Source organism: Lycium barbarum, unplaced genomic scaffold, assembly GCF_019175385.1.
Source record: "Lycium barbarum isolate Lr01 unplaced genomic scaffold, ASM1917538v2 unchr_scaffold_07, whole genome shotgun sequence".
Taxonomy (NCBI): Eukaryota; Viridiplantae; Streptophyta; class Magnoliopsida; order Solanales; family Solanaceae; genus Lycium; species Lycium barbarum.
This window is the reverse complement of record NW_026843404.1, coordinates 401,260-415,181: the sequence shown is the minus strand read 5'-3', so window position 1 is coordinate 415,181 and position 13,922 is coordinate 401,260. Positions and strand designations below refer to the sequence as shown.

The 13,922-nt window shown below is 35.5% G+C and overlaps 2 protein-coding genes across 3 annotated transcripts; both read right to left on the bottom strand.

Annotated features, from left to right (window-relative positions):
- Positions 1–4,140: 4,140 nt before the first annotated feature.
- LOC132625569 (transcription factor IBH1-like 1) lies at positions 4,141–5,543 on the bottom strand. The gene is made up of 2 exons (XM_060340163.1): positions 5,384–5,543; positions 4,141–4,932 (listed from the first exon to the last, which is right to left on the bottom strand). The coding sequence occupies exon 2, from the start codon at positions 4,927–4,929 to the stop codon at positions 4,360–4,362; it is 570 nt and encodes a 189-aa protein (XP_060196146.1). The 5' UTR covers positions 4,930–4,932; positions 5,384–5,543; the 3' UTR covers positions 4,141–4,359.
- Positions 5,544–9,473: 3,930 nt separating this feature from the next.
- LOC132625570 (uncharacterized) lies at positions 9,474–13,922 on the bottom strand. Of its 2 annotated transcripts, none has more exons than XM_060340164.1 (4): positions 13,673–13,919; positions 13,479–13,592; positions 12,538–12,775; positions 9,474–9,889 (listed from the first exon to the last, which is right to left on the bottom strand). In XM_060340164.1, exons 1-3 carry the CDS (start codon positions 13,824–13,826, stop codon positions 12,561–12,563), a joined length of 483 nt encoding a protein of 160 aa, XP_060196147.1. In that variant the 5' UTR covers positions 13,827–13,919; the 3' UTR covers positions 9,474–9,889; positions 12,538–12,560. The 2 variants fall into 2 exon arrangements, with proteins under 2 accessions (XP_060196147.1, XP_060196149.1); XM_060340166.1 differs by lacking the exon at positions 9,474–9,889 and adding an exon at positions 9,896–10,472 and having other exon boundaries at positions 13,673–13,922.

The window sequence follows — 13,922 nt, the reverse complement described above, 5'->3', positions numbered from 1 at the left end:
AAAAATAAAAATTCTGTTTCGGAGAAATAAGAAATTACTACAGAAGACAAATAGAACGAATCATGAAAGTTATCATACAATTGCAGCTGCATCCTGTCTTGTGATTTTGATGCCACCAAAACTGAGAGAAATAAAAGAATAAACACAAATATAATCTAGTGAGATGATACATGGAAAAAAAAAATGATACATAGATAGGATTAAAAAAGAAGGAATCATACAAAAGTAAAGAATCTGCAATTGAAAATTGTGCGCTTTACCTTTCGTTGTGTATGTCCGATCATATCATTCAGTGTCTTAATTTATAGAGTTACCAGATTGGAGAAGAGTTCATTTAGGTAACTGATCATATGTATTACCCTTGGAGCCTTGTTCTAATTTCAAGAACTTTGAAAGATAAGAATTAAACGTATCTGGTGGTTTAGACCACATTATTGTTAGTTGGTACAGACATAGTGATAACTGTCAACAGAAATCACTTAAGCAAATGATAGCTTTCAATTAATTCACAAGTTTTCTGAAAATTAATTAGTTTTGTAAGTTATGAAATCATAAGATTCATATGAAGCTGTAGCTGATTGAAATCATCATCTGCACAACTTCACAAGTACTTTCTCTAACATATTATGAAGATGCTTAATTATATTATTACAGTACTACTGAACCTTATTTATACTTATATCCTATCCAATACATAATAATTCTCTTCCACAACACTATATATATACACACACACAGATATATATATATATATATATATATATATATATATCACTCCCTGTGAATATAAATTATACATTTATAGTTCTCCATGTGACCTATAGGCTAATGACAGTAGTCACTAATGTTTGAGTGTGGCCCTTCCCCAGACCCTACTAATGCATGATGATTTGTGCACCGAGATTTTTTTTTTTCCTTTTAAAAATTATTCCAAAATTTTTCAATAAAGTTTGCTAAACCTACCTAAGTTAGAAGATGAACCATGTCCTCAATGCATTTCTGTCCAGTTGTTGTAAGTAGAAATTATGCGGAAACAAATAGTGAACATGCAAACTTTTACGCTGATAGTCACCTTGGCTCAAAGGAGTAACCGTTGACTTTTTGTTTTAGTAGGGGTTAGGATACCATTTGGTATTGCTAATGTATATTCGACTGTATAATCACACCACAACGGCATGGCCTTGCGCCCAGTAAACAACTTGACTTGTTTTTGTATGCATTTCCCACTAATTCCAAATTTCTATATAGTGGTTGTCTCAATTTATATGACACTTTTTGCTTTCCGATATTCAAACTGTATGAACTTTGACCAATATTTTAAGATATATTTTTTTACCAAATTAATACGAGCAAAGTTGCAACTTATAATACTTTTCGTTTAGTTTTCAAATATATATATTTTAATCTTAATATATTGAGTTAATCTAATCCAACTTAGCTTTAAAGTTTATTTAAATTGACTCTCGAAAAGCGAAATGTATCATATAAATTGGGACGGAGGAGTACAAAATTTCTATTTTTATTATAAGAAAATTGATATTGAAAATCATTTAACTATCTACAAGGAACCATATATCATCCTAAAATTTACCATCCACAAGCTAAGGAGCCATGATTTTCGAATATCTGAAACTAGACGGCATTATTTCAATTTAAACTTAAAAATTCATGCATTTGGTAGTCTTTTCGATTGATACGTTATTTTGTCCCTAGGTGGCATCGATCGATACCATGTTAAGCTTACAAGAGAAAACATGCATCACTTTTTTTGAAAAAGACACAGCCGAAATCGATCACTATATATTCAACATTTCACCGTTTTGAGCAACCTCATCAATAAAAACTGTACTACAAAGAGCGACTAATTGGAAATATTCGATCCATGGCGGAGAAAATCTTGTTCAAGTGAAGCTAGGCAAGTTTAAGAATGTTAATGCACGGCCAAGGAACGAAGTTAATAATAACTACTATGATATTGACTCAAGAAGATGTTTTTCTATTGCTTATGTATTGGATGAAACCGTAGCTATACAAGTCCCAATTAGAACACCAAGAAAAAGCTATCAAGCAAGAAGGAAACTCTGCTTTGACACCAGGTTACAACCTAGCAATATCTGAATGTACGTAGATGTGATTCAAGAAGGGATTTCAATGGATTTGAAGAATTCAGAACGGCTAAAAGAGATCAAAAACATTAAAATTTCAATGAAAACAAGGCTCTTGAAAAAAAAAAAGTAAAACAGAGAGCTTTTTCAGTGTCCAAGATTCAGCAAAAGATGATATCTCAATAGAAGGGCCTTTTCTGAGATTGATAATGGTAGATAGGAAAATAATGCATGATTTAGTGAAGGAATTCAAAGATGCAACAGCTTGGAATGTGAAGCAAAAGCACTATCTTTTTCAAGGACTTTGATTTGGCTTATGGCAAAACAAAGCAAACTAGTGCACTCTTTAATTCCCATAAAATCTCTACTCTTGCTTTATTCTCTTTTTTACATTATTTAAATTTTTTCTTCTGACATGTGAACACTAGAGGATCATAGAAAAACAATACATGAAAGAGAAGAGAGAAAATTAAATTTTGGAATGATACCTTAATACTAAATTTTTTTTTTCCTTATCAAAATGTTGGTTTCCAAGAGTAAACTGCTGCAATTATATAGTCTTCTTAGTTCTACTTACAACTTTTCTGTAAATAAAGTTGTACCACATGTTTGTGTATTTGGCTCGTGTATCTGTGAGAAGAGTTTTGCTGGTAATTAAAGGCTATTAAAGGTGGTCGTTTGGCATTCAAAAAAGAGCTAGTAGGTTCTAAATTTGATTTTAAACACTTTAAAGGAGTTATCCAGCCAAAAATGAAAAAATTAGTGATTTCAGAGATCAGAACTGCAAATTTTCAGCGTGAAGTTATTTAAATGTTTAAAACAACAACAAGCTAAGGGATATTAGCATGAATTCTGAGTGGTATTACTATATTTAGTATTAAGGAAAAGGTAAGAAATATTGACTCCATAAGCTTATTTGGCGCTCCCTGTGTTTCACTTTGCATGACTCTATTATTATTTGGGAATAATTATCTAGCTATAAATAAAATAGACATTGAAATAATTAAATAGACAATGAAATTATTTGTACCTCTGGAAGCAACAAGAAATGTTTAGGAAATGATCTCGATTAAGAAAGATTTAGTTATAATCCGCCATGTGAACAACACATATTTAACACAAAATTTTATTGATTGCAACAAACTTGGAGTGGTTAGAACATACCTTATTTTTGCTTAGAATTCCGTTTAGCGCAATCTTAGCCAACACGTCTATTTAAATCCTTATATGAGGTAAAATTCAGTGGGACACAATTCTATTTTGTTTGTTGGCACCTTTATAGCCCACATATGTTAAAAGACTTGCTGAAACTGCCCTTGCACTTATGGGCCTTTCTTTCCATGGTCCATGCACCAATTCGTTGCAAATATTTGCACAAATAGGATCATTTTGTTCGGAGTATTTACAAACTTTGCGGATAGACTCACGGATAGACATTCTCCTTCTTCCTCCCCCTGTGTGACTTAGCTAAAATACGACAAGACTTCATGTGAACAATTTAACAAAAAAGTAGAATGAAGATAATACCTTATTTTGTTAATATGGCAAAACTCATGTCAATCTGACAAGACTTATGAACAATATTAATAAGATAAATAAAACAAAGATAGTGCCTAGTATTGCGGTCCATAAACTTGTGAACAATTGAACAACAAATGTAATCCTTCTGTTTCAATTTATACACTTTCCTTTGTTATTCGTGTAAAAAATAATGATACATTTCCTTATTTGGCAACAATACTTTAAACTTTACCTTTTACGCGTAATAAGATGATTTATAACCACACAAATATCTTGACTTATTTTGACCACCAGATTCAAAAAATTTATTTATTCCTTAAATTTTGTGTCCAATCAAACTATATCACATAAATTGGGACGGAGGGAGTAAGTCTTTTGTCAATCTAACGAGACTTGTGTGAACATTTAATAAGATACATAGATTGAGAGGGTGATTTATAAAAAGAAGTCATCATGCCTTCCAAGATATCCAAGGCCAATGGAAGTGAGAAGAAACAATTAAAAGCTATAATCCTCTTCCAAAAATATATGTATAACATATATGCATTACTTATAGTCTTATATACATTGTGACAGGTTACACTAAGAATTATCATCTTCTTCTTCTTCTTCTTGATAATCAAACCAATGCCCAAAAAATTCCATGAGAAAGTTTGGGGGAAAAAAAAGATAAAGGAGAAGAAGTATTCTGACTTGATGGTTAAAAAGAAAACTAAGAGAAGAAAAGGAACAACTATGATGTTGTTGTAGTATGAGAAACCGCGTGAGTAGCATTATTAGCAAGATGCCTCATAACATCAACTTGAACTCTTAGTGAAAGGATATAATCTAAGGTTTCTTTGATCAAACATTCATCATCCATGTATTCTCCTCCAGGGACAAGTCTTTTTAGAACTTGGGTTCTCTTATTCACTAGATTTCTTGCTATACAACGACCTAAAGCCATCTTTTTACTTCTTCTTGAAATGTTACAACTTTTCTTGAGAATTTTCTTGCTTCTCATGTTCTTATGCGACGTGGCCAGTACTCTCATTGAAGATTTTTTTATGCCATGATCAGAGTCATTGCCGAGAATGTCGGAAACAATGAATTTGTTTTTGTTAGCTTGTAAAGCATTGGCCATAAGGGTATGGCTCCAATATGTTGTAGAGTTTCTTGTGGAAGCCATGGCCAAATCTGCTGATAGCTTTATAGCTTTCTTTCTCTCCATTATGCTCATTTCTTTCTTTTTAGCACAGCACGCTTTAAGTCCTTGTATCCATTTCTTGAGAAATTCTTGCTTGAGTGAACCAGTATTCGACATTCTCTAAGAAAAAAACAAAAGTGAAAAAAACGTAAGAATGAAATCATGCAGGATAAACTTAGAAGTCCAAAAAGAAAAAAATTATTTTCAATTGCATGCACATGCCAGGTTCGATAGATTGACCACAAAGTATTGATAAAATTAACCTCTCAAGTTTAGTGTAACAAAAATGTTCATGAATGTGTGTTATGACTACACAGGCATAAAACAACAACAACAACATATAAGTGAAATCCCACAATGTGGAGTCTGAAGAGAGTAAAGTATACACAGACCTTATCCGTACCTTGGACGATAGGGACGGTAGGGAGACTGTTTCCGAAAGAACCACACAGATATAGTTACGAATATCAAAAAAAATTCAATAAGCATACATGTTAAGAACATGCAAAAGGTTAAACTTGGAGAGCATCTTAATTATAACATTAAAATAGTATAGTAAGAATTAACATACCTTAGTGAGCTTAAATTTTCTCTTAAATGCAACAGAAGATTTTTCCTTGGAAGGTTGAAATCTGAAATAGAAGACAGTAATCTATTGTTTTCTAAGATCCAGCAGGCAAATGAATGTAGCTCAAGAGCACAGAGAAGGGAAATGAGAAGGAGAAGAAAAGTGAAAAGTGGCCACTAATTTATTTGCTTAAAAGGAAGTGGGGTGGTGAGGAGGCGTGGGGGTGAGGGATGTTGTGGGCCAGTGAGTGAAGGACACAGCACATGCAGGGCACATGGAACCATTTGGCCCACCATGCAAGAAACCCTAAATGAAAGGAATAATATTTGAAAAGGTCCCCTTAGTGTCATGCAAACCCAAGAGTTGTCACTTATTATGACTACAAAATGACACTCACACAAAACCCATCTAATTATTTTCCTCTATCACTGAGGTTTTCATGCTTGAATACTACAAATTAAAATGGCGTTAACACCTATATCCACCTACTTGTTGCAAATGGGCTCTCAAGCGAAACCACCTAATTAGGAATGTAGTGCTTCTATCTTTTCTTTTCTTTGGTCATTAATATTGTTTACCCGTAAAAATGGTAACAATTAAATTTGTAAGTGGTTTATAGGATATGTGATTTGATTAATAGATTACATATAACAATAGTAAGTAAATGATAAACGTATATTGACGAATAACAGTAAATAGAGCTTAAGAAACCAAGTCTGTAAACTTGGAGAACTGGTCCGGTCTTGGAGATTTCTTCCTTTAACCGAACCAATCACTTAAGAAAGTTCCACTGCCTCCTTTTCAGATTACAAGTGTGAAGAATAATCTCACCCTAAAATAAAGGGGGTACTCCCCTATTTATAGCTACAAATATATGGGCCTTAGTACAATCTTAAAAATGCCTCTCTAAGAAAATCCTAAAATGGATAAGGCGGCGTCTGTACGGTCATTCTGACATCCGTACTGTCGTCAGCACAAATGGCAGAACAGTCAGGTGTCGCGTGGCCTGGCTCATAACGGATACTCCGGGCCTATGTTCAGTGTATTCGCTTCAGGCTCGAGTCTTCTATGCTTATCAGCATACCCTCGGTTTTTGACACTTAATTGGAAAGACTCACAACTCGCCGGTCCTCGTTCCTTCGATCTTGTATCGGACAGCTGCAATATTTCCTTCGGTCCTTACCGATTACAAATTGAATTGAGTCGGTTTTTACCGTATACAAATATAACAAAGATAGTTTCCTTAGGTTTAAGACACTGACTTAAGGAATGTTAGTATGGTAAAACTTGGTTGCAGATGAAGCATATGAAAATTAATTACTCCTAGACGTTTAGACACAAATGATTGATTGGGAAGGGGATAGGTAGTTCAATCAGACCAAGTCAAAGAACCTTAAATGGGGCTTTGGAATTTATAATACTCGTAAGATTGAAATACATTTATGATATTTTTAATTTGGGTAAAGATTGTACAAAGGTTACTACCTTAGAAAAGGAAAAAAGGGCAGGATCCAGAAAACATGGTGAGATTGGGTGGATTAGTGGGTCCTTGAACAAGGAAAATTCTGAAGGCATAGGTTTTGGCTATGACTAGAAAGAAAAAATAATCACTCACATGGTTTCCACATGGAGATCTCTATTTTATGAGAATGTGGAGGCCTTTAGTCCAAGTACAAAATCCTCCAAATATACTTTAGTAAGATTTGGACCAAGGTTAATTTGTAGCATATATTAGGTCATTGAGGTATTAGTGAAAGTAGTAGTAATATTTTACCATATAACAAATGTGTTGAGATTCCTTCACTTTCAATAATGACGCAACTTTAATTATTAGTTATTTGTGGCATCTGGGGTCCAAGTAAACTACTATGCATTCCATAAATAAGTCTACACCCCGAAATTTGCGGCTATCCCACTCAATTGCCTTCATCTTCTCCAATTATTGGCGTACAACTTGATTGATTTGCTCATCAAAGCAAACCACGTATGAGGCTCCTATTTTGATAGGTCATCGAATCAAATTTGCTTCGTGGATTTGTCCTATGTCAGATTAATGTGATACTCCCTCCGTGTCCACTTTTTTTTTTTTTTCCCTCGGATTTATAGTGTTCCGTGTCCACTTTAATCATTTACGCATCCTTTAAAAAAAAATATTAATTTTTAAATAAAAATACGTAATTTGACTAATAGGTATTAGGATTGCAAATCTGAAAAAATAAGGTAATGGACACTCTTTTTGATTAAAAACAAAATAAAAAAAATTAAGTAGACACTCTTTTTATCTGGAAGGGAGTATTATATATATAAAAAAAAAAACTCGCATTTGTCACTGTACTAAACTTGAGCTCCTTTATTTAATCCATTAATTAGCTCTGTTGTTGATTTTCACTGTGACCAACTCTGGCTAATGATCCACTTTCACACCTTATAATATTATTCATCTGCATATAGTACTCGATTTAGAAACCCAAAATCAAGGACGATGAAACTTAAACGGGAAATTAGCCCCAAACACATCGGTTAATAATCTGTGTTATTAGAAAATAGTGAGACATAAACTGAAATGAATAAAATATTATATATGTTGCCATGCTCTGAGCAGTGGCGGAGCCACATATAACCGAGGGTGTTCATCCGAACCCCCTCGGCGGAAAAAAAATACTGTTTTTATAAGGTTAAAATTATTTTTTATGTATATATAGTAGATGATGAACCCCCTTAGGCTTCTTCGTATGTTTACTTTTTATATTTTGAACCCCCTCGGCGAAAATCCTGGCTCTGCCACTGGCTATGCGGGCTATACTTTTCTTTTTCTTTGGTAAACCAGTGACGATCCAATCCCATGGGTAAGGCAGTTGGCGTGGCCCGTGTTGGATGGTTATTGGTCGTTTTTGACAATGAAAACAATAACACGTTCAAGGGAGTTGATTAGGCGATGCTCCAAGGGAGTTGATTAGGCGATGCTCCAAAACATGTCTGCAGTTAATTCACTATCCGTAAGACCTTTCCTCCAACCTCCGTGTTTAGCACCAACTGGTTAATTTCACTATCGCCGCAAAAAACAATTAAGGAAACCTGTGCACACAGCCAGCTATTACATCAGATTATGACATGAAAATAGAAAAGGAGCATGTGCACACATGGATGGACCCTTCCCTTTGTCCCTGCTAATTTATTAATTATTCATTCAACTTACGCCACGTGCTACATTAATTATAAAACTATACCATGGCTCTCTTGTTGAATTGAGTATACACAAAAATGAAAGGCGAAGAAGACATTCAGCAAGACATCAAATGCCGCAACACCACTAATCACATTTACTTCATTCAAGTGCTGCCACATGCGTGCATTGATTCGAAGAACCTGTTACATCCACTGACGAAACAGAGATAGTTGACCAACATTTATTTCATAACCACACATGAGGTACGTTTTAATAAAGATTTTACGTTTTATAAACTAAATAATTCGTTTAAGTAATTATTTATACTATTAGGTCATTCAAAAGATATGTAAATGTGAATCCCTTCTTAAAATATGAAACCTAATATCTTGCAACCGAGATGTGTTACTTACTACAACATGTAAATATAGCTTGACGACGTAATTTTATGGACGCAACGAATTGAATGTCTCAACCTAAGAGGTCATTCAAAATATATGTAAATGTGAATCCGTTCTTAAAATATGAAACCTAATATCTTGCAACTGAGATATATTACTTATTACAACATGTAAATATAGCTTGATGGCGTAACTTTTTTATACGGACAGTTATGTGCAATTATGGACGCAACGAATTGGATGTCTCAACCCAAGATAATCATTCTTTTTAACTTAATCGGAGAGACCAGTACCCCACATGCCTCAACGCCGTGAAGTTGATGCGCCTCTTATTCAATAGATTTGGTGTCCAATAATAGGGGTAAGGGTTGGCTGGTGTTTCAAAATCAAAATACATGAATTATTCAAGTCTTAGCTTCTAACTAGACAGTCTTACCATCCCAGATTATACCCCTACATTAACATTATTGTAATTTCAGCAGAACAAACGGTAGCTAAGGCAGTAATTAACGGCGTGACCACAATGAGCACAGCATAAAATATCAAAATATGCATCAAGAAGCGCAGACGACTAAACTAATGACGAAAATGTTCTTGGTGACAACGGATTGGGATAACTACATGTAGCTGCAACACAATGTATGCATACATTAGCTATGGACTGTCCTTTGCCTAAATGAAGACGCATAAAACTAGCACATGTACCCGCATATCATATTACAGTGTGTACATTGGCATGAACGTCCAGACCAAAATGACGGGTAAAACTAGCATACTCACCCAATTATCATATTACAATGTATAAACTCAACGAAACTACCTAGGTAAACAAATCCAGCTATAACTATCTTGAATCAGATTAGCTAAGCAGCAGCACTGCCCATCATCACACGAACTTCATCCCACAAGCCTTGCTTGGTTCTGTTTCTATCAGCCTGCTGCCTGAGAATGAAAAAGCAGGACATTGATACGCACATATATAGAACGAGAGGTAATATATTTCAGCATTAACATAATGCACGTAATTGCGAGTTATTAAATGGACGCAATATCCTCTCGTAAATTTGCAAGTTATTATGCACGTAAATAGCGGAAAAAGTAGCTCTGTCTGTCATAGAGTCTAGCATTCTGATTTTTGAGGGAAGTATAACCTCATCCCAATGATAACCCACAAGGAGAAAATGTTGAACCAATTAAGACAAAGTAGGGAATAGACCAGTATTACTGTAATCCCTGAATGCTTCAAGCCAAAAGTCTAACTCGAACAACATTAGTCTGGTTGTCAGCTAAACTTGCCACACTCTTGAGACAATTATACTTCTTTATGCAGCCAACGAGTAATATATGTTCCTATACTAATAAAGGAGAATTATGTTATGACAAAACCAGTGAAAGAACCATCCTGCAGTGCACAGAGGGAAGACATTCTATAAGCTGGATCAAGAAAACAGTTTGACAACACAACAGTTTTTAGCTGTCAAATCAGAGTACCCTCTCATGCATCAAAATGCTCATTGGTTTAATCCTGCATCATATAATTAGAGAAATTAACACTACATAACAAAATTAACATGATTTTAATTAAATTACAGCATTCATGAATAATTATCAGATCACGTATTTTTAGAAATTCGGCCTTGAAAGGATAGTAATGAACTCCAAAATCCACAACAGAAGTTGTTACCAAGTCCTAATTCAGTTTCACCATGTCAACCCAGAATAGGATTCTATATGGCTCAATAAAATTCATAACCACATGAATCGGGTGTATGTGAGTTGTAGGATCACAGGTGAACTCTAACATGCATAAAACTTAAAAAGACTGGCTACGCCTAATTGAACAATTTTCGCAATGATGTACAAGGAGAGGAAGAAATAGTAGGACCATGTCAACCCAGACTAGGATTCTATATGGCTCAATAAAATTCATAACCACATGAATCGGGTGTATGTGAGTTGTAGGATCACAGGTGAACTCTAACATGCATAAAACTTAAAAAGACTGGCTACACCTAATTGAACAATTTTCGCAATGATGTACAAGGAGAGGAAGAAATAGTAGGACACCTTCTATTGAAGACGAGGAATCGACCATGGAAGGAAGAGAAGGTAACCAAATCCCTATGCTTCGAACATCCGAACAAGTCCTCCAGCCGAAATAATAAATAGGTTCAGTCCTCAGCTGAATTATAAGTTTTAGTTCACGAAAACTGATTTCGAACACACAGGATGTTAAGTTATCATAGGTTACTTTAAGTTCCTGAAAACGTGAATCCAATAAAATCCTAAAAGCGTAGGATTGAAATAGAGACAAACCAGTGCGAATGAAAGAAAGCAAAAATATTGCAGGGAATCATAAGGACGTAACATAATTTAATCCATGCACTGTATTCTTTTGTGGTAGCTTTCCTTCCCCTAGAGGCTCATTGAGTTTTTGGTAATGCATGCAACTAGAGTTCCAAAAGACAGGGAAGACGACGATTGTGATCAAGGAATCTAAGAGCAGGAGAACTTAGATCTAGGACAAGAACTCTGATCAGGCTTCCAGTGCAAGTGTTTCAGCCTTTCAGGTGCCTCTCAGGTTAGTGCAACTCCGGAATATAACAGTGAGTGGAGCAGAGTAAAACGAGTCTCATGCTATTAAATTAGATAGAAATGCATGAATACTATCAAACAAATGAGTTGAAAGCTAACAACAAAGATAAGGCCTCTACACTAAGAAACAACCTTCCAACCTTCCATGTCTGTCTCATCAAGGTAAGGTCAGCTACAAGAGATCTTCAAGGCCCCTACTACAGTGAGGCCTCCAGAACTGTCAAATGTAGAAGGTCCTTTTTCCCGGGAGCCAGCAACGTGGCAAAGGCTGCTTACCTCCTTCTAGAGATTAAGTGCACAGGTGCCTTGCCTAATTCACTTAAAGGTGATGTATCCCTAGAATTGAACTACAAAGTGCATTGTTCAACTCCTTAAAGGGAATGTCTTCCTAGAATTGAACCCTTGTAACTCCTTTAAATATAAAGGTAATGTCTTCATAGACTTGACCCATCTTCAGGTTCAAAAACCAATTACGAGTTAATATCAATTCCGGCATTGCATCATCAAGATTCAAGGATAGAGCAACATAGCCAAAGTTACCTGGTGGTAAGGCAAGGAAGAAACTTCTCTCAAAAAAATAACCCTAACGAGGAAACCAAAAAAACAGAGCCAAAAGCACAAAGAAGGGGTATGGCAACGCACCATTAGAAGCCGACCCCATCCACTAAGAGATAGAATGGAAAGAAAAATGACAAAATCCATGAATTTACATAAGGGGGTTCAGAAAAATACTAGAATAATTGAGATTTGAACCTGTGATCTAAAGCAACTTTTGAACCCCTTTACTATTACTCCAGAGTTTTTCATCAACAGCTTATATTTTTAAAACAAAGAAAAAAAGTTTTCCCCTATTTATGTGGTATAATTTTTCGACCAAGGGGGTTCAATTCAACCCTTGCCTCCAACTAATTCTGCCACTTACACCATCAAACCAAAGAACAATCTAAATAATGTATGAAAGTTGCATAAGAGAAATTCAAAGAATCAAAACAGACCTGACGTAACTCGCAAATAAAGGTCAGCAGTTTTGATAGATCATGTGCTTCACAGTCTCTCTACGTACCCGAGTACGTGTGACCATAGGACTCTTAGTATGAGGAAAACCATCCATGTTATGATCTTTGCTAACCACATTAACTACCTTCCTACCAGGTTCATCCGCTTTTCCAGTCCCTCCTATTAGCACATCAGCAGATCTCTTTCTGTCCATCTCTTCTTGTATAGGAACCGGCCCTAGAGTACAGGGAAAAAAAAAGTGAGATCGAAGAGCTGCAATTCAATTTAAGTGAACAAAATGCTCCCACACAGACAAACACAAAATACAAAAATAGATAGAGAGCGAATGCTGCTGGCAGCATACATTGCATTTCATACACAATTGTCTCAAGATCCTCAACTCCCCTCCGCAATTTGTCAAGACACTACTGAAAAAGACCGAATCATATACATATAGTTGAGAAAATCTGGCATATAGGTTGTATCTCTCGCAAAACACAAAAGTTCACCAGCAAAGGCTGCCTATTGATGGTTAATCAATAAATAAAGATGACAAAAAGTAAGATCACAAGGAGGTATCTGGTGTAATCCAAGTTTCCATTTTGACCAAGAAAAACCATTGGTCTTTCGTCCCAGGCAAATCATAATCTGTCCCTTTGTTGAACCCTTTTCCTTCAAACAATAAGGGCCCAAAGGCAATACAATAGGTCATAGTTTGGTAATGGGGGATATTAGATAAAATTAGCATCTTGAGGGACAATTATGAATGTGCAAACTTACAAAGTTCCTACCATGCAGGCTCATCCCTTTAGTTGTGAATGTATGCTAATCCTTACTAACAACCAGAAAACTCTAGAATCAACTCACCTTAACAACAGTACTAAGGGATACTATACAAACAAAGGAAGAAAATATGGTGTTAAAAGTGAAAAGATTGTACCTTTAGATACATGAACCGAAGCCTGAGGTGGGGAAATAAGCAAGGGGGCATACAAATAGTCATCAGACTTCAAATAATCCCCAACGTTGTCCAGGGGTTTATCTTCCTCAATTCCTGGAAACAGAACAATATCCAACAAATTAATATTGTGATCCTAATCACAATTTGAGAAGTCAAAACATTGGTACACTCACCATCAGGAACAGAGGAGGAGGAGGAAGAATAGAGAGGTGCAAACATAAAAGTGTCAGACATGAGATAATCCAAGACTTTGTTGAGAAGTTGATTCTTTTTGCGTTTCTTCATGGGTTTCTTCTTCAGGTGAACAAACTCCGCTTCTTTACCCATCTTTGCTGCCTCAGAAAGAACGAGAGAGAGATTCAGAGAGCATAATGAGAAATTAAGTTAGCGGTGGAAGTTGGGCGGTTATGAAGTGAGTGCAAC